The following is a 21,487-nucleotide window of genomic DNA, read 5'->3' on the forward strand; positions in this document are numbered from 1 at the left end:
AGAATTGTTTAAATCCTCTCCTGACTGGTGGGCCCCAATCTTTACCAACTACTAACTGATTTACTTTTAGATAGAATCAAAGTTCCTGCATATCCTCAGTAGAGAATCAAAGTGCTGTATGATAATCCAACCATTTCCCAAAGAAAGGAAAATGTGCTCTTATCTCCAAAGTGCAATGTCTCTTCAAAAATCTTTGCCAGCTTTCTTTTCATCAAACTGTGGAACCAGATTTCTCAGTCTACTAGCTTACACGAGGCATAGGCATGAGGCTGAGCATCACTCAGCCCACTGACCCTGGCAATATTATGTTTTATCTCCCTACAAAAGAGTTAGAAATAAAATAGTTTGTTTACAACTTCTAACTATTCTACTAGCTTTTGATATGAAAGTACCTAGCATATAAGCCAAGTTATACAATACTGTTTTAGAGATCCCAATTTAACAGTAGTGCTATAATTAATAAGTAGCGCTAGCTTTGAAGGACCACTATCCTTAAAATTTAAAATATCTTTCTAAGCCATATACATCTGGCTTACACAGATTCATCTTGCTTTTTTTTCTTATCTTGTATGAAAACCTTGGGATTTTACATCAGTGTTTTATAATTTTTGAACCACTTACCCTGAACATTCTATATGTAAAGAAGGGTTATATTGTCAAGTGAATTTCAAAATGCTCTATAATGCATGCTTCTTTCGCAGATAATGTTCAATAGCAAATTGAAAACAGAAATGTCTTGTAGTATAGAAACCTGTTAACCTTCAACTAGGCATTACCCTAATGAATATCATTTTTTAGCTTACTGACAATATGAACCGTGCACTATGCTAATTGTTTTACATGCTTTAACTAATGTAGTTCTCACAGCAGCCCATGAGGCAGGTACTATTGTTATATCGACTCTACAGATCAGGGACTGAGGACTACAGAGGTCAGGTAACTTGCTCAAGCTGACAGTTGGTAATTAGGAAAGCCTAGCTTTTAAACCAGGTCTGGCCTGAGGCCAGACACCAATATCTTCACCACTGGGCTCCCTCTTTGTTAAAATAATACATCTTAACACTCAGTGGCTGTTAGAGGAATTAGTTGCATGTCAAAGGAAGCAACTTCCTTTCTACTGATGGTTGTGCAGTTTGAGTAGGAATATTTAAACCTGTGGACTAATTGTGAAGAAGGAAGAAGAGAGGAAGGAAAGAAGGAAGGACAGAAGGGAGGAAGGGAGAAAGGATGGATGAGAGGGAAGAAAATGAACAAGAAGGAGGAGAAAGGGAAAAGAAAACAAACAGACAAACAAAAACCTTAGCACCATCTATAGGGGGATAAATCATATTTGACAGATATTTTCCCAGGTTTGTATTGATTTTATTAAATAATCTTACCTTTGAGGTCCACGAGACCTGGATTCTATGTCCTGCCACTAATCTACTATATAACCTATTATTTTGTTAGATAATTTAATCTCCCTAAGCCTAAGTTTTCCCATCTGTAAAGCAGAGAAAAGCCTGCCTGCACTATTTGCATAGTGTAAAGATGTTATAAAAGTACTGTGGATATTTAAAAAACAAAACAATACCCAAAAAAGCAGAAAACCTTACATCATAATATACTACAAGAGTGCTTTTAAACATCTATTATTCAGCCAGAAGGCTCCTTGTAAAAGGCAACTCTCGAGGGGAATCCCAATAGGTGAAATAGATAACAAGCAGAGCTGACCATTGGAGCAAGGATGAGGAAGCCAGAGCTCCCTCCTCTTCACTGTCCCTCACCACCTTCCATGAGTGGTGAAGGGCCCCACAAGTCTCTTAGGGTTCCCTAGAACACGGTCCTTGCAAAAGTGAGGGAACTGAGACTGTCTTGAGCAAATCTCTGGGCCTCTGCTTCTCCCTGTGGAAAAGGAAAAAGTTGGACAAAATAATTCTTCAGTCGCCTTCCAGTTCTGATATTCTAGAAACATGGGTTTCTGGTTCTTCTGTCATTAGAGAGCAATGTCTCCTTCCACACTAACTAACAGCATTCCTCACGGGGAACATCATACACATGCCTGCACTGAGGGTAAACCTCCACGCGGTATCCTCAGAGACATGCTCCCCGTCAGACCTCTGAACTATCTCAGCATCGATAGGGTGCACCGTGTGCATGCTGGGTCACTGCTGTCTAGATGCATTCATTCTCTCTACAAACATTTCCTGAGCTGCTTCTCTGGGAAAAAGATGTGCTGGACTAAGACAGGAACCCTGGAACAAGTATATTTATTTCAGTCTTGTCCATGAGAAGCTCATAGCACCATGGAGAGATGGGGACAGACACACAAACAGCTAGATCCAGGGCTCTAATGGGAATGTACACAAGGCACTCAGGGTTGTTTGGTAGCTCACTGGCATGTGGGGGGCACGGCCCTGGAGTTGGTCTCCTTGGCTCAGATCCTGGCTCCACAGCTACGCCGTGGCCTTGGGAAATTTATTTCACTTTCCACATCTCACTTTCTGCATACTTAAAATTGAAAAGATAATTAACTACCCACTTTGCAGGTTTTGTGAGGATGAAAGGAGTTAAAACATAAAAAGCACTTTAAAAAGTCCCTGAAATGCAAGCATTCAATAAATGATAACTAATATGATTTCAAGTCCAGAGCCCAGTTCCTTCTTAGGAAGAACAGCATAGTGGCTAAACGCAGCCTCTGCAGAGAGATTGTCAGGGTTCTAGGACAAGCTCAACCACTTTGCAGCTGCTTCACCTTGGGCAAATTAACATACTCCCACAAGCCAGGCGAAATGGCATGAAAACTGTTGAACACTTAGCCTCTGACATAGCAAGAGCATCATCAGTGCTGGCAATTATTGTTGTTAATGGCTGCAAGATTGCAGGAAAAACTATTTCCAACTGAAGGAACTGGGAAGGACATCAAGGTGAAGATGACATTTCAGCTGACCATTTGGCAAGCGCCTCAGTTTTTATGAGTCTACGCTGAGTTCTGGCTGTTGATAGACCTGTTCATCCTTCTGCGTTGCACTTCTAGTTCTCTTTCCTTTTTTCCTTTGTATCTAGAGCCAGTAAAATGATCACAAAACAAAGCACAATTGTCTAAAGCAAATAGAGTTTAGAGACAGAGATAAAGAGAGACAAGTATAGGAGGCATAGCTTTAGGGTGTGTGGGTGTGTGTGGGTGTGTGTATTAGTCATGTCATTCTGCTGTTTCCAAACCTTCAATGACCCCCTGTTGCCTAGAGGTGTAGTCTACACTGCTTAGCCTGGCCTTCAAAACCATCTGCTACCTATACCCAGATACCTACTGCCCTTTTGAGCTAACTCCATCTTCCACCCAGGACCCACAGAACTTAAACATCTGGTCAGATTCGTCTTCATATCTTGGCTCATATTCTCCCTAACCTGAAAGGTTTTGGTCCAGACCATTCATCTCTCATGATCGTAAGCCCTGATTCCTCCTGTTGCATTTTTCCCTGCATAAGATCCCACACTTGGCTTTTGCTTCTCTGAACTCCTTAGGCCCACTCACTTGTCACTTCTGTGGTCATGTCATGTCTTCCCATGGTAGACCAGAGGCGTTCTCAGAGTGAGGCCTATCTCTCAGACTTCTTTGCATCTCATCAACCCTGCCTCACAACAGGCAACATTAATGTTTTAGCTCAGAGCCTTACGCACAATAGCAATTCAATTAATGTTTGTTGAAAGACCTTGGAAAATGAATTAGTATAAATAACCTACTCAAATTTGAAAAATTAATATTGTCAACCATAATTTTTAGGCACTCCTCTATATTATTATAATAGTCTATACTTGGAGACAGAAGAAATTTTAAAAAATAAAGGATAAACAACCATCCTAGGAAGTTAAATCTAGATGGAAAAATACTGTTAACCTAAAAATAAAGTAAAATAATGTAATGTTTAAATTATATGATTCCAACTATAGTTCAGAATGAGCTCACTGAAGGGCAGGATTAGTAGACATGGGAGAAAGAGGGGTTTGGCCCTGTGAACAACTGCAGGGAATTAAATCCCATGGTCCTGGCTTGCATTGTACAAAGCAGTATGGCTGTGTAAACAGTTAAGCCCTTATCCCTCGGAGGGGGCAATTTCCAAACTGAACCAATTATTTTGGGGATTTTCCCTGGGGGCAAAATTGGGGGTACCTGTGCTTCTTATTGTTTCTGTTTACCAATAAATAATAAAAGCATTATGCTTCTTATTGTTTCTGTTTACCAGTATTTTAGAGCTCAGTGTGTCCAATTCTTCATGAGCTCCTTACTTTCTTGTCTCTAGTATTGACTAGATGATCCAGAGCAGGCCAGTTCAGAGGAGGCTGGCCTACCTGACATCTCCACCCTCTTCTCATTAACAGATCGGTTACTGGAATGAAGATGACAAGTTTGTCCCTGCAGCCACCGACGCCCAAGCTGGGGGCGATAATTCAAGTGTTCAGAACAGAACATACATCGTCACAACAATCCTAGTGAGTACTCAGTCCTTCATCAAGGTTACCTGGGATTCAAGCTAGGCCAGCACAGGGGTTTTCCACCAGGACTGAAAGCTAGCCTTTCTTCTTGCCAAACTGTGTAATAGATAAAAGCAGCAAGTTGAAAAGGGAATGCCCTGAAAGTGAGAGGCTCTGAGTTTTCATTTTGTATCTCATAGTTTCACTCTCTCATCCTTTGCACCCTTGGGTAAGTTACTTACCTTCTCTTGAGCCAGCTTTCCCATATTTAAAAACATGAGGGTGACACTAAATTGTTCTGGTTTTCATCCATCCTCCCTCAATAGAAGCCCTTTTCAAAGAAAGTCCAATACATAAAGTAGTTATAAGTGAAGATGCTGTAATTTTTGGTGACTGGTCATGAGAAACCTGGAGTCTGTTTAGGGTCTATTTCTCCTTCAAGATGACCCCAGAGGTATTTCTGAAAAATACAAAATCTCATGGAACATAATTTGAAAAGCTGTATGCCATATCTCAGTGATGAAACATTCTTATTTTAACAAAGTTTACTTCCTTAACCCTAGAAGCTTGTAATGGGCTAAGGAGTGAAGACATTTAGGAAGTCGATTGAGGGGCTAGAGAGCCTTCCCCAGTGTTAACCAAATGTGATATTATGCCATGACAAAGTCCTCCCTCCCCATAGGTGAACCCGTAACCCACATTCTCCTATCTCCCCATTTCTCTTCCAGGAAGATCCTTATGTAATGCTCAAGAAGAACGCCAATCAGTTTGAGGGCAATGACCGTTACGAGGGCTACTGTGTAGAGCTGGCGGCAGAGATTGCCAAGCACGTGGGCTACTCCTACCGTCTGGAGATCGTCAGTGATGGAAAATACGGAGCCCGAGACCCTGACACGAAGGCCTGGAATGGCATGGTGGGAGAGCTGGTCTATGGAGTAAGTTCACCGCACGGCAGAAAATTAGAGGGCGGAGGCAGAGGGTTTGACAGGAAATCATTTGGTGGTTGGGTGGCCCTGCCCACAGATGTCTATGAAACCCTGTAATTGAGTGTTGTTGCTGCTGAACAGATGAGTCACCCAAAATCCAATTTCTTAAGACACTCTTTGTTCAGGTTACCGGTCCCAGCTCCCTCAATCCCACTCAGAGTCTTGTGACTTCAGTTTATTGTTGTCCAACACAGGGGACAGCATAGCTCCAAGATCAATTTTCTTGAGGCAGACTGCTGAGTTGCCTACAAAAAGTCACTTGTGGCTCTCTCAGTATCAGTTTATTCTCTGGTATTAAATGCATCTGGATCCAACCTAACTTTCTAGTCACTTGCCTCTCTAGTTTCCTGCCCTCTCATGAAATTTCCAATTCAGTCAAATGTCCCTCACTTACTCTGTTCCCTAGAGTGCTCCCTTCCATTCTCCATCCCTAAGATCCCACTCCTTCAAAACCTGTATCAAATGGTACTTTTTTCAGGGTGTTGTTTCTTTCTTCTCATAATAGGTATGAATGTCCCTTTTAATTGTTCTCGCCTTCCCCTATAGAATTTAGTTGCTGAGTTTTTTTAATGGCTTACTCTGCCTTATATAATGGTTATCTGTGTAACAGGGGTAGATCTATTTTATCTTTATAATGCTCATCACACTTGAAATAACTCCATGCACAATTGCTACAAAATCTTCAATAAATTACAGCAGTTTTGAAAAGCTGCTGAATGCCCCACACTGTTTTAAGCATTTAGGGAATTATTGAGAAGCAAAAGATTTGATCTTTTGCTTAATACTTTATGAGGTAGAAAAGACCCCATCTTTTAACATTTTATGGGGTAGAAAAGACAATGTGAGAAAATAGTAAAAGGTAGTATAGAATAAGCAGTCTACATTGTGTGGCTCAGCTAAGGGCTAACTAGAGTTTGTCTAGCCCTCAGTGGGGATGTGAAACTTGAAAAATGACCATATTTAAACAGACAGAGGGACCAGGCAATGCGGCTCATGCCTGTAATCCCAGCACTTTGAGAGGCCAAGGCAGGCGGATCACCTGAGGTCAGGAGTTTGAGACTAGCTTGGCAAACATGGTGAAACCCCCTCTCTACTAAAAATACAAAAATTAGCTGGGTGTGGTGACAGGCGCCTGTAATCCCAGCTACTTGGGAGGCTGAGGTAGGAGATTCACTCGAACCCAGGAGGCAGAGGTTGCAGTGAGCCAAGACCATGCCATTGGACTCCAGCCTGGGCGACAAGAGCAAAACTCTGTCTCAAAAATAATAATAATAAACAGACGAGAGAAAAGAAGCCCAGGAATTTTTAAAATATAAACAATAAGATGGTGGTGGAAATAAGTAAGGTGTTAGAGGAGAATGAGAAAATGCATGGCTTTTGTTGAGGACTTGGGTTGAAGAGTAGTCAGGGATACATTTGAGTAAAAAATAACAAGAGGAAGAGTGTGGATGATTCAGTAGGCATTGGGAGATCACGAAGGTATTTGAGTAGAGAGACAACAAAAGGCAATGGAAGAGGCCTCCAGCTGCCTTGTGCAGGGAAGGGACCACCACGGCTTCACTCACAGAAACTAAAGCATATGGCAAGCCCCAGGTCAATGTTAAGTGCTCATAAGGACAAGCAGCCACTGAGGAGGATGATAAATCTTCTTGTTTCATATCAGGGCAAGAGGAGCCATGATGGCCATGAGAGACATACAAAGGGAATTCAAAGAAGAAAAAGATGGAATAAAGGAAATCTTCCTCAGGGAGGTGGCTTTCGAGATGACATGTGAAGGTGGTTATTGAGTTGGGGAATGGGATGTGCTTCTCCCCTTTCTTATTCCCTTTACCGCCTCTCACTTTGGGAAGCTCCATGGACAAAAGGTAGAGAACTGGATGGTACATGCTGCATCTAGAGGCTGGTTTCCATGGGAACTCCCAACAAGCTCTTAAGGTCATCCCCATGGCAACTGCTGTGCACTTTTCACCTTCTCTAGCATTTATCTTCACCTTCACCTCAAGCAATGTGGTTTCCTTGGTTAAAAGTCTGCAGTGTGGGCAGAACAATGCCAGGATCACCCCCAGTAGCCAACACAGCTGGTGGTGAGTCACTGGCACAGCAGGGCTCAGGCCAGCTGGAGTTACCTGTGGGTGCCTCAGCAGCCAGCCCTGCCCCAGTAGCCTCCTCTTTATCAGGCCTGTTCCTCTGCCAAGTAAAAAATGTGTTCTGGCTGGGTGTGGTGGCTCACGCCTGTAATCCCAGCACTTTGGGAGGCCGCAAGGTCAGGTGGGAGGATCAGAAGGTCAGGAGATCAAGACCATCCTGGCTAACACAATGAAACCCCATCTCTACTAAAAATACAAAAAATTAGCTGGACATGGTGGCAGGTGTCTGTAGTCCCAGCTACTCAGGAGGCTGAGGCAGGAGAATGGCGTGAACCTGGGAGGCAGAGCTTGCAGTGAGCCGAGATCGCGCCACTGCACTCCAGCCTGGGTGACAAAGCAAGACTCTGTCTCAAAAGAAAAAAAAAAAAAACTGTGTTCTGAAGACTCTGTGATGGCCCCAATCAGATGTTCAGCCCTTCTTTTTAGTTTGGCTTTCCTTTTCTGTTCCCTTGGGGAAGAACTGAGTGATTTGGAGAAGCATCTCTCAACCACCAACCACCAGAGATCAGGAAAAATTCATCTGAAGGCCTCCAAATTTATTCTTTCTGTGGCTTTCTAAATAACTAAGTCAATCAGGGTCTCTCTTATCTTCCTTTTGCTCCCTCTTGTTCTCGTCAACAATGATAGTAGTCACATTTCATCATGTGGCGTGTGCCAGGTGCTATGCTGAATACTTTACTCACATTCTTTCATTTACTCTGCATATCGGCTCCATGAGGTGGGTAAGATTACTGTTTACATTTGATAGATGAGGACACTGAGGCCCTCTACGTTAGATAATTTGGCAAAGGAAACACAGCGAGTGAAAGCAGAGTCAGAACATGCAGCTCTGGCTTTTGTACTCCACACTGGGACATGCTGCCTCTGTAGAAATCACACCATCCAAATGCTAGGTGGTAAAGCCAATATTAACTGAGAGAACAGCAAATGTCTGCATTTGCAGATGCCATATGCTGCAAATGAAGTTTCTGCTCCTCACATGGTATATCTTGGTGCCTCCTTCACAGCTGTCTTTCCTGTCTGTCCTTTGTCTCGGTGAAGCAGAGAGTGAGCTTTGCCGACAGACACCTGGATTTGAGTTCCAACTCTGCCAACTTGCTGGCCACATGACTTCTCTGGGGCCACCCCTGTGAAACAAGGAGCATGAATTCTTCACCACAGGCTGTGATGGGGAATATTCATCTATGCAGTGCCTGGCTCAGAGCAGATCTCCATTTCTGATAGTTTTATTCACTTTATGCTTTTTTCTACCACATGAAAACTATATGCTGTTTTCCCAGGATAGTTTCCAGACGTCACATATTTTGTTTTGGGATCTGCTAGGTCAGTGATTCTAGAGGTGTGGTCTCTGGACCAACAGCATTAGCATCACCTGGGAACCTATTAGAAATGCAGATTCTCACATCTCACCCCAGGCCCACTGAATCTAGAAACTCTGGCGTGTGTGTCTTTAAAAGCCCTCCTGGCGACTCTACTGTACTCTCAAGTTTGAGAACCATTGTCGCAAGATGTCAGTTTAAGAAAGTAATTTTGAGTGCTCACACTTCACAGTACTCTCATGTATTTTGAATTATCTTGACCCTCACAAAACAAGACTGTGAAATTGGTAAAACAAGAATTATTATGCCTGTTTTTAAAATGAGGAAATTGGCATCCAAAAAGACAACTGTTTCATTTGAGGCAACAGAATCAGCGAGTTGTAGAGAAGAGCAGCCCGGTCTGAAATCCGCTGTGACCTCCACTACCCAGCGAAGCTCCAGTGAGAACCTCAGTTATTGGTGGTGGAAATCAACTTCTGAGGCCTCTCAGTCGATATTAACCAAGCTAAAATACTACTGCTTTGCACAAACAACCTTCCCTCCCTAGATATGAGTTTCTTATCTGTAAAATGAAGTAGTTGAACTTACCATCTCCCAGTATGTGTTTATCCTGCATACATGGGTACCTCTTGATACTTAGGAAGATGAATGACCCATGACCAAATAGTTCTGGAAATGACACATTCTACTTACCCCTCTTGGAAATTCTCAGTGCGTTGTGGTCATGTAAACGTTCTGGGAAGTCCTGACCCAAACATGTTTATTTTTATGTTATTTTCATGTTATTAACCATCCTTCCAGAAATAATGTTCTATTGAACACATTTTTGAACTACAAAACGAACTAAGCTTTAGGACAGTATGGAACAGGACGAGTGTGGCGGCTCACACCTGTAATCCCAGCACTTTGGGAGGCCGAGGTGGGCAGATCACTTGAGGCCAGGAGTTTGAGACCAGCCTGGCCAACATGGCGAAACCTCTACTAAAAATACAAAAAAGTTAACTGGGCATCATGGCACATTCCTGTAATCCCAACTACTCAGGAGGCTGAGGCATGAGCATTGCTTGAACCCAGGAGATAGAGGTTGCAGAGCCAAGATCACACCACTACACTCCAGCCTGGGCATCAAGGCAAGACCCTGTCCCAAAAAAAAAGGCAATATAGATCAATGATTTCCAGTCTATGAACTCATTAAATCACATTAGGAAGCATCCAACAAATCCTTGCAATATCATTTACCCCTTTCAGAGCTGGTCTTCATCCACCTCCCTTCTGGATAAGCTGTGGTCAATTCCTCCAAGTCATTTCCATTAGTTTTCTCCCTCATTCTTTTTCTGTTGGTTTACAAACAAAAATAAATACCTTCTCCCTTACAGTGTCTTGTGTTTGTAAAAATTATCAAGATTTATGCAGTGGGTATTGGAGGAAAAAACAGAATTACTGTGAAATTTACATCCGACTTCAAGTTGATTAATGGCAAGTTTCTTTCTACAAGTGAGAACTTAATTCATCCTGAAGCCAGGATTTCTATTCCACTTAAAGCACCTTCTCAATAATCCCAGACAATGAAAGTAACCAGAGGAAATCTCTAAGCAACAGCCAGCTGGTGAGTGGGTAGGGCCCTGATCTGCACAGCATCTGTCACCAGCTTCACATCTGGACTGTTGTACAGCATAAGAGAAAGACATTTGCCTTGAACAGACCTGCATAGCATGTCTCTCGTCTCAGAAATGAATGCCATGGCATCTGTCCTTGGAAATCCTCTTAGGTTTCCAGGATCTCTTGATCTCAGGCCAACAGCAGCAGTGGATTTCTATTGAGTAGATGCCAGTGCTTCTGCCATTGGAGAGAGGTAGGAAAGACAGGAGAGCAAGGCATGGTTGGTGATTCTATGTGCTGAGTGCCTAAGGATGAATATTTCTTTTTGTTTGTTTGTTTATTTTAGTTTTTTTGTTTTGTTTTGTTTTGTTTTGTTACAAAAGAAAAGGTTTAATTGGACTTATAGTTCTACATGGCTGTGGAAGCCTTGCAATCATAGTGAAAGGCAAGGAAGAGCAAGTCACATCTTACGTGGATGGCAGCAGGCAAAGAGAGAGCTTGTGCAGGAAAATTCTCCCTTATAATAAACATCAGATCTCGTGAGACTTACTCTCATGAGAACAGCTTGGGAAAGACCTGCCCCAACGATTCAATTACTTCCCACTGGGTCCCTCCCACATGATATGGGACACAGCAAACCATATCATTCTGCTCCTGGCCCCTCCCAAATCTCATGTCCTCACATTTCAAAACCAATCATACCTTCCCAACAGTCCCCCACAGGCTTAACTCATTTCAACATTAATTCAAAAGTCCACAGTCCAAAGTCTCATCTAAGACAAGGCAAGTCCCCTCCACCTATGAGCCTGTAAAATCAAAAGCAAGTTAGTTGGCCAGGCACAGTGGTTCACACCTACAATCCCAGCACTTTGGGAGGCCAAGGTGACCGCATCACTTTAGGTCAGGAGTCCAAGACCAGCCTGGCCAACATGGTGAAACCTCATCTCTGCTAAAAATACAGAAATTATCCAGGCATGGTGGTGCAAGCCTGTCGTCCCAGTTACTCGGAGGCTGAGGCAGGAGAATTGCTTGAACCCGGGAGGTAGAAGTTGCAGTGAGCCATGATGGTGCCACTGCACTCCAGCCTGGGCAACAGAGTGAGACTCTGTCTAAAAAAAATAATAAGTAAATAAATAAAATAAAATCTGAAAAAAAAGCAAGTTAGTTACTTTCTAGATACAATGGGGGTACAGGCATTGGATAAATACAGCCATTCTAAATGGGAGACATTGGACAAAACAAAGGGGCTACAGGCCCCATGCCAGTCTGAAATCCAATGGGACAGTCAAATCTTAAAGCTCGAAAATGATCTCCTTTGACTCCACGTCTCACATCCAGGTCACGCTGATGCAAGGGGTGGGTTCCCATGGTCTTGGGCAGCTATGCCTCTGTGGCTTTGCAGGGTACAGCCTCCCTCCTGGCTGCTTTCATAGGCTAGTGTTGAGTGTCTGTGGCTTTTCCAGGCTCACAGTGCAAGTTGTCAGTGGATCTACCATTCTGGGGTCTGGAGTATAGTGGCCCTCTTCTCACAGCTCCACTAAGGAGGTGCCCAAGTAGGGACACTGTGTGGGGGCTTCAACCCCACATTTCTCTTCTGCACTGCCCTAGCAGAGGTTCTCCATGAGCGCCCCACCCCTGCAGCAGACTTTTGCCTGGGCATCCAGGCGTTTCCATACATCTTCTGAGATCTAGGCAGAGGTTACCAAACCACAGTTCATGACTTCTGTGTGCCCGCAGGCTCAATGCCACATGGAAGCTGCCAAGGCTTGGGGCTACCACCTTCTGAAGCAACAACCCAAGCTGTACCTTGCCACCTTTTAGTCATGGATGGAGTGGCTGGGACACACGGCACCAAGTCCTTAGGCTGCACACAGCACAGGGTCCCTGGGCCTGGCCCACAAAACAATTTTCTCCTAGGTCTTTGGGCCTGTGATGGGAGGGGCTGCTGTGAAGACCTCTGACATGCTCTGGAGACATTTTCCCCATTGTGTTGGGGATTAACATTCGGCTCCTCATTACTTATGCAAATTTCTTCAGCCGCTTCAATTTCTCCTCAGAAAATGGGTTTTTCTTTTCTATCACATTGTCAGGCTGCAAATTTTCCAAACTTTTATGCTCAGCTTCCCTTATAAAACTTTAACAGCCTTTAACAGCTGCCTTTAACAGCACCCAAGTTACCTCTTGAATGCTTTACTGCTTAGAAATTTCTTCCACCAGAATCCTAAATCATCTCTCTGAAGTTCAAAGTTCTGCAAATCTCTAGGGAAGGGGCAAAATGCTGCCAGTCTCTTTGCTAAAACATAACAAGTGTCAACTTTGTTCCAGTTCCCAACAAGTTCTTCCTCTCCATCTGAGACCACCTCAGCCTAGACTTTATTGTCCATATTGCTCTCAGCATTTTCGGCAAAGCCATTCAACAAGTCTTTAGGAAGTTCCAAACTTTCCCACATTTTCCTGTCTTCTTCTGAGCCCTCCAAATTGTTCCAGCCTTTGGAGTTTGGATGAATATTTCTTGCAACCTTTTTATGTTTATCTGCATGCTGGATTTGAAATTTAAAAACTGTGTTATATATGTATTTCTTAGACTTCTTCCTGAAGAAGAAAATGACTGCAATACTACTTTACCTTTTCATCACAGGCTATTATTCCCATGGTTCCCTCCTCCTGGAATGCTGTTCCATGCTAGAGCAACCTGTCAAAATCCTACACCTCTTTCAATGCCTACTTTATATGCCACCTCTTCCAAGATGCAGTCCCTTATCTCCGCAGCCAGAATGAATCCCTCCCTGGTCTCTGGTAGTACTCTGTATATCTTGGATAACACATACCCCTTTCACCTTGTAGACTGGAAAATTGTTTGTGTGTTTCTATGTCTCCTACTAATTTGTAATTTCCTGAGGGTGAGGACCATAGTCTACCTACAACTTTCAGTCTGGAGATTGCACATAGTAAGTGTTCAATAAATGTCTATTTAGTTAAATTTGCCTTTAGTCAGGACTATCTTGGTTGCAGGAAAAAGAAACCCAATTCAAACTGGCTTAGGCAAACTGAAGCATTGGCTCATGTTCTTGGATTCCTCTGTGTCAATACAGAGGGATGTATTGACACAAGTTCCTAGGGAATCCAGGGTAAGCCCTGAATTTACAGTGGCCCAAATTATGACATCAGCGGTCATCCTCTGAATCTCTTAGGACTAGTTCTCAGTAAACCCATTTGAATCCTATGTCGTCTCTGAATGGATGATTCTGGCCAGGGGAGTGGGGTACATGGATTGACTGGGACCTGGGTCACCTGCTTCCCCATGTAGCCAGAGGGATCAGCCTCCTTCCAACCTGTAGGACCAAGAGTGGGGCAAGAATGGTTCCCCTGCCAGAGAAAGTAGGGGGAGCTGCTGAGCAAGCAAAAACAGCAGATATCACAACAGCTTCCTTCTTGTAGCATGAGGAAGATGTCTCTAACATTCAGAACTGTCAAATAATTAGAAAATCTCTTGTAAGATATTGAGCTGACCATCCATTCATCAAAAATATTTTATAGAGTAGGAGGGGTTGGACTTCAAAGATTCTTTCCCACTCTCATATCCTTTAAGACACAAAAGAATAGTCACAATGAGAAGACAAATGAAAGAATGAAAAGGGCTGCTGAGCTCACCTGCATTTTTTTTTTTTTTTCAGAGAGCAGATGTGGCTGTGGCTCCCTTAACTATCACTTTGGTCCGGGAAGAAGTTATAGATTTCTCCAAACCATTTATGAGTTTGGGGATCTCCATCATGATTAAAAAACCACAGAAATCCAAGCCGGGCGTCTTCTCCTTCCTTGATCCTTTGGCTTATGAGATTTGGATGTGCATTGTTTTTGCCTACATTGGAGTGAGTGTCGTCCTCTTTCTGGTCAGCCGCTTCAGTCCCTATGAATGGCACAGTGAAGAGTTTGAGGAAGGACGGGACCAGACAACCAGTGACCAGTCCAATGAGTTTGGGATATTCAACAGTTTGTGGTTCTCTCTGGGAGCCTTCATGCAGCAAGGATGTGACATTTCTCCCAGGTCAGTCAACTCTTCCCAATCCCTTTGCCTAATGCTATGGTTTTGTTTTTGTTTGTTTGTTTGTTTTTGTTGGTTTGTTTTTTTAAAAAAATACTGGAAAGTAAAGAGATGAATTATGTCAGACTCCACTGTATTCGGTTTTTCAACTATTCTTTACAGTCAACTGTCCATTGTATGCTGTGGATTATCTGGATCATCCTGTGGCTGGGCCATCTCTGTCTGCTGTATGGTTGATGTGCTCTGTCAAGGTTAATAGGCATAATTATGACTGATGCATTGTAGCTGAAAGGTACAGAGGAAAGAAGGAAGCAATGTGTGGTACAACTAACCCTTATGAAGCACCTACCAAATGCCAAGCAAGGTTCTGAGTCCCGTGCATGCCTTATCTCATTAAGTCGTTACACGAACATAAGGTGGTATTCCCATCATGTCTCTTTTTACAAATGAGGAACCACAGAAATGTTGACTATCTTGCCAGTGTTACATAGTTAGTAGGCAAGTGAGCTGAGATTCAGAACGCTGTCCTTTACTACTTGTGCATGGTGGGAAGAGCACTGGACTATGAGTAAGTTCTAGCACTGGTTCTAGCACATGGGCCCTTTATGTGGCCCTCGGAAAGTCACCTCACCCTAGTAGATGTTGGCGTCTTCATCTTCACGAGAAAAACGTTCTTCTTTTCTTTGGTTCTGAGTAAGACTCTGGAAATAATCTAGTTCCAGTGATGATGTAAATTTGTTTCTTGTGATTAAAAAATGGAATTTCAGGCCAGGCGTGGTGGCTCATGCCTGTAATCCCAGCACTTTGGGAGGCCGAGGCAGGTGGATCATTTGAGATCAGGAGTTTGAGACTAGCCTGGTCAACATGGTGAAACCCTGTCTCTACTAAAAATACAAAATATAAAAATAAAAATAAAATTAGCCGGGTGTGGTGGCAGGTGCCTGTAATCCCAGCTACTTCAGGAGATTGAGGTGAGAGGATCGCCTGAACCCAGGAGGCAGAGGTTGCAGTAAGCCAAGATCGTGCCACTGTACTCCAGCCTGGGTGACAGAGTGAGACTCCGTCTTAAAAAAAAAAAAAAAAAAAAGAAAAAAGAAAGAAAGAAAAAGAAAATGGAATTTCTCAGTGGTGCCTCAGATATCGCATTGAAAGCACTCAGGTAACCAAATCAGTGGGATTTTAGCCCCCAGTATGGAATCAGAATGGCTCCATTTTTGTCTGTTTTATATATTGGACTTGTGAACACAATTTAGTTTGGAAAAAAAAGTTACTGAAGCTAAGAAAAGAGAAAGAGTGGACAGGAGAGAGTGGGGGAAAAAGTAGGAAAGCTGCCAGTCTAGACCAAGTCCCACATTTACTGACCTCCTGTTCTTTTGACTACATTCTGGATGTGCATGCCACAATACCCCACCAATTTGCCTGATAAATAAACACTGACTCTATTTCTTTTTACAGTTGCTTAATGTCTATGAATTCTTTTTCCAGTAGGCACTCTCTTAGATTACCAAATTTCAAAAGCCTACAGGGAGTCATGGCTCAGAATTTGGCCTCCATGGATAGATCTGGAGGCATAAGTGCATAATATCAAGGTCTCACAGACATGTCCTGGAGGCATCTTTACCACCCATCTACGTTTTGCATTTCAGTGTCAATGAGGACCAATATCCCTAAGAGGCAATGGAGTAAATTCTTTCTAACAAGCTTCCCTCAGGACTTATTTTGCCTGCTGTATAACTTAGAAAGTCTCATCGTTCATTATAATCTTGTTTTTCTTTAAATAAGAAGACAGTGGGGGGTGGGGGGGTGCGTGGGAGAGGAGGTGTGAGACTGGCTGCTTGGCCAATACTGGCAAACACATGGTGAAGAGTAGAGAGAACCAAGCAGGGGAAGGGCTTGCTTAAAAATAAATCAGGCCCGTGGATAAACAGTGGGAAGAAACAATTCCTAACTAGTCAGTATAATGTAGGGCCATCACAACATACAGGTGTCAGAAAAGACCCATGAACTTGTTTTTTCTCCTTTATTTCCTTCATCAGTGAGCATCTCATCTTTTCACAGCACCTTTATGCTGTGATCTCAGGGTGTGTTTTCTTTCTCCCCACTATTCCTCCAGGGGTTTCAATCTTGTGGTCCATAAACTGAATCTTCTGTCAGACATGTTTTTGTTTAATCTGTACAGAATTTGGCAATGGTTGTCCAAAATTGAGTGGTAGCTGTCCTCTTGAACAGGTCCGCGCATTCAAGGTTCACCCCAGCCCCAATCTGACCTTCTTTGTTCCTGTGTTATTCAGCTGGTCCCAGAGGGTGTTTGAGTTTGTGACCTCTGGCTGCAAGAGGATTTTCAAACCATGCTTTCTGGACTTTTGAGGGTTCCAGTAGGGTATCGTAGGAGTTGACACAGAGTGAAGAGGAAACTGAACAACATACCCAGCCTCCCTCCTCCCTGATTTTAATAAAACAATTCCACTCTATGCCTCTTTTTCATTAATAAAATGGAAATAACAGTTCCTACCTCAAATGTCGTTGGAAGGTTTAAAAGCATGTATAGAACCTGTAACACAGTACCCAGCCTTCACACAGGAAGTGCAACAACTGGATGCTTTTTTTTTATTATGTTATTGATTTTTTTAATTGGATTTTGTCTAAACTTCACTGGAAGAAACAATGCCACCATGGCTCACACTGATTTGAAAGCCTAATACCTTCTTCTTGAGAAGTCCATTAACAAAGCAGAAATAGCCAGTGGTTTACTCCAGAGACCAGCAATATCTGGATTCCTAAGGCTCTTTCTCATAGGAACTGGGAGGAAGGGTTGTTGACTTTGGCTGAAAGGTCGGACAGACACAAGGGTGAACTGCCAGAGTAAGTTAGAACTTTGATCCACTTGAGATGGACTTTTTTATCAAGCCAGCCTTGATAAAAAGGTTAATCCAGAGTTTAGGAGCCTGTAAAACCTCCCTTGAGAGTGAGAATGTATCAAAATGTTTCTTGGAAATATATGTAGAAGGGAAGAGACATGTACTTCATCTTACCTTGACCCAGACAAAAAGACAAGGATGCTAAGACAGTGATCAAAGTTATAGACTAAGCAGACAATGAAAAACATCAATAGAAACTTTTGTTGTCATTGTTGTTTATATATTTCCTGATGAAGTCAGTAAGTTTCATGACCTTCTGATATGCACGGTACTGTGTTAGACACTCTGGGTGCTATAGTAGAAGGGGCTTTTAAAGCTGGCATTCATCCAACATCCTTTCAAATGAGCTTCAATTAACTGATCTTGCTGCTTATTTAAAGAAAATGTCATAAACCCTTACTAATCTAGAATTTGTGGAAATCAATTTCATCTGAATTGCATGTATCTGCACTTAGCCACAAGTAGCTTTAACTCTTTCTAATCTCTTCAAAATTGATGTTAATGTCTAGTAACCAAAAACCAACAAAATGTGACCAAGTGTAATTGTCTGCAAATAACATCAAAACCTGACCATAGTAATACGGTAAAGATAGAGATAACCCAGTAAAGAGGGTTAGCTTTCTCACATGTAAGAAAGTGGTAGCAGGTAGTGGCTTGTGGTGAAATCCAGATTGGCCATTCTGCAATTATCTTGGCCTTTTCTTCTTGTTCATAAGATGGCGGTTCCCAAATATTGTGTCCATGTTCAAACAGCATGAAGGAAAAAAAGTGTTGCCTTCTATTTCTGTCTTTTTGGATCAGAAGAACAAAAGCTTAACAAAATACTCTCCAACCCACACAGATGTCTGCTTCTTTCTCATTGGTCAGGACAGTGGCCATGATTATTTCTAGTGGCAAGAGAGGCTGAGAAGGCAAGAATTTAGGTTTCCCAGCCTCTAGAGTAGGCAGGGTAGGAATCGATATTGGGGGAATCAACTGACAATATTGGCCACTGTGCCTAAAGTCAATGTTTTCTGCACTGGAATCCAGAATTAGCACAGTCAATGGTGTATGCCAGCGAATGCTAGTGAAATGCTTTAAAGACTCCTCCACCCACCCTTTGAAATGTATATTCAATAAATTGGTTTATATAACCCATTTTAACAGTGAAAGTTAAAAATCACTTCAACTATGATCACAGATTATAATTTTTTTTTAATTAAGTTGATGGTGAGATTAAAAAGGGACCCATGAATTCACTTTTAGGCCTGCTTCTTTCTTGTTCAAAAAGAAAAGAAAAAAAAAAAAAACTTTTTTAAAACTCAGTCACCCAGGCTGGAGTGTAGTGGTACAATCTCGGCTCACTGCATAACTTGACATCATAGCTTGACCTTCTGGGCTCAAGCTATCCTCCCACCTCAACCTTGTGAGTAGCTGGGACTACAGGCACAAGCCTCCACACCCAGCTAATTTTTGTATTTTTTATATAGATGATGTTTCCCTATGCTGCCTAGGCTGGTCTTGAACTCCTGAACCCAAGTGATCTGCCTACCTCAGCCTCCTGAAGTGCTGGGATTACAGGCATGAGCCACTGTGCCCAGCCCAAAGATCTATTTTTAATAGATAGTTTCGATTTTGAGGAGTATGTTAAAGAAGGAATAAAAATCATCACAGACAAAATTTATCTTTAGCTCCCTCAACTTTCATTTCTGGTCCATTTCCCGTCCATTTCCCTGTATGTGTGGTCAAGATCATTCATTTATTCAACAGATACTGCTAACTGCTTATGACATGCAGGACATGGTTCTAGGTGCTGAGGATATGAAGATATATTGATGTTGGAGTGTGGAGGGCAGGAGCCTTTGCTTCAAGGAACTGGCAGTATAGTGATATAAGAGACATTAAACAAACGTTCGTGAATGTGTAAGTTGGGATGTGCTATGAATAAAATGAACCTGCTGTTGCAATAGATAATACAAGAAGTGGAATTAAACAAGTCTTACTTGGAGTGTTCTGAGAAGGTTTCTCTGAGGAGCTGATGGGTGAGAATGAGCTAGACTTGTACAGAGCTAAGAGACATAAATAGCCATGTGCAAAGGCTCTCAGGTGAAAAAGAGTTTAGTGCTCTCGAGGACTGGAGGAGTGACCAGTGTGTCTGGCTTACTGTGAATCGAAAGGACAGGGGTTTGAGATAATATTGGAGGAAGAGGCAGAGGCCCGTGCAGGGCTCTGTGGTCACATTTTAAATTTCATGTTTTATTGTAAATGCAATAGAAGACCATTAGAGGGTTTTAAGCAAGGGAAGGATTGATTTGTATGCTAAAATACCACTCTAGGGAGCTATGAGGAAAATGAATTGGGGCAGAGAAGAGTCCAGAGTGGAAGCAGAGGGACCAAGCAAGAGGCTCTCACAGCCATCGTGGGGAAATTACAGAGATGGAAATTATAATGATGGTCATCGACATGGATTTATGGTTCACTCTGAGACTAGAATTGACAGGACTTGCTGATATATTGGATCTATGAGGATGAGTGGGGGAAGAATCAAGGGTGAGTCCAAGGGGGAGGAAGCATTTGGAAAACATGGAACTACAGTGCCAGGGTCTATTAGCTCTGGGCAGGATCAATAGGATGCTCTAGTTTACCCACCCCATGTTACACATGAGGAAACTGAGGCCAGAGAGGGGAGGAAAGGCATTTTCTCTAAGATCACCCAGGTGATACCTATGGCTAGTTGGTGCCCAATCCAATGCTACCCTACACTGCAGTCTCAGCCCAAGGCTCCATTGCCTTCGAATGAACTGAGAGTGAGCTTCTTCAGCTTATTGCACCCACGGCCCCACTTCCCCAATGGTTTCTCCACGGCATCAGTATTTTTCTGGGTTCAGGTGACTTTAATAAGAGAATGAGAGGATGTTAGAGGGTGCTAGGGGAATAGAGGAAAATGGGAAATTATGACTTTAGCTTTCAGAATTCTCTCTTTTATTCTTGATCATAAACTGTATTGGAATGTGTAATAATTGTCTCCACCTGGTAGAGATAATTACTCCCGGGAGAAGAAGTCTCAGGCAGGGAAACGATGGCCCTTTGGAGATCTCCTGGAGTCTGATATCATAACCTCCTTCCTCCAGTAATTTATTTATTTATTTAATTTTTTCCAAGACGGAGTCTTGCTCTGTTGCCCAGAGCTTGAATGCAATGATATGATCTCAGCTCACTGTGACCTCCGCCTCCCAGGTTCAAGCAGTTCTCTTGTCTCAGTCTCCCCAGTAGCTGGGATTACAGGCGCGTGCCACCACGCCCAGCTAATTTTTGTGTTTTTAGTAGAGTTGGGGTTTCACCATGTTGGCCAGGCTGGTCTTGAACTCCCGACCTTGTGATCCACCCACCTCAGCCTCCCAAAGTGCTGGGATTACAGGCGTGAGCCACTGTGCCCAGCCTTGTTGAGGGCCTTTTAACTGACTCACCATAGAAAGACAGTGGCCAATGAGGAGAGCCCAAGCCAATAACCAATGATAGCCTGACCTTTGCATTCACACACTAGTTTCATAGCAACCAGAATGCCTCTGGCACTGAGAGTCTATGAGAAACCTTCCTCTTTCCACCTCCTGCTCTCTGTCCTCCCCTCCCAGCAAGAGCTGTGCAAACCCATTTCTCTTGCTCATCTTGATGTCACTGGAGTATTGTGGGGAAGAGAAAGAGCCTGAGAGTAAATATTGAGGCAAGTTGATGAAGGCAGCCTGAAATTGTGAAACATTTCTCATTTTGAAAAGGCAAACCTCATTTAGGCCACAGGTTCGTTTCTACAAGGAACAGTGTCACAAGGATGTGTCAAAAATGATGAGCAGGAAATGTGCAATAGATAATCTGGGTCTTGGGACTAGGCATGGGGGTTTCTGCTGGGACCTTCTGCATCAGAATCACCTGGGATGTTTGTCCAAATGCAGGTTCTAAGACTGCATTTCAGCTCTCTAGAATTTGAAACTGCAGTTGGAGAGAAAGTTCTACATGTTTCATAAGCCTCCCCACCCACTTCTGCCCCAGG

At 42.9% G+C, this 21,487-nt stretch overlaps 1 protein-coding gene across 9 annotated transcripts in view; it reads left to right on the top strand.

The window, feature by feature from the left end:
* Positions 1-21,487, top strand: part of GRIA1 (glutamate ionotropic receptor AMPA type subunit 1) — a 321,912-nt gene that overhangs the window by 203,661 nt on the left and 96,764 nt on the right. For all 9 annotated transcript variants that reach the window (XR_010587683.2, XM_073994634.1, XM_045394430.3 and 6 more), the window contains exons 9-11: positions 4,360-4,470; positions 5,181-5,387; positions 14,178-14,548. Coding sequence is in view for 8 of the 9 variants with exons in the window: in XM_073994634.1 (XP_073850735.1) it covers positions 4,360-4,470; positions 5,181-5,387; positions 14,178-14,548 (689 nt within the window). In the remaining variant the exon portion in view is untranslated. The remainder of the gene's footprint in view (positions 1-4,359; positions 4,471-5,180; positions 5,388-14,177; positions 14,549-21,487) is intronic.

This window comes from Macaca fascicularis, chromosome 6 (genome assembly GCF_037993035.2).
Source record: "Macaca fascicularis isolate 582-1 chromosome 6, T2T-MFA8v1.1".
Lineage (NCBI taxonomy): Eukaryota > Metazoa > Chordata > Mammalia > Primates > Cercopithecidae > Macaca > Macaca fascicularis.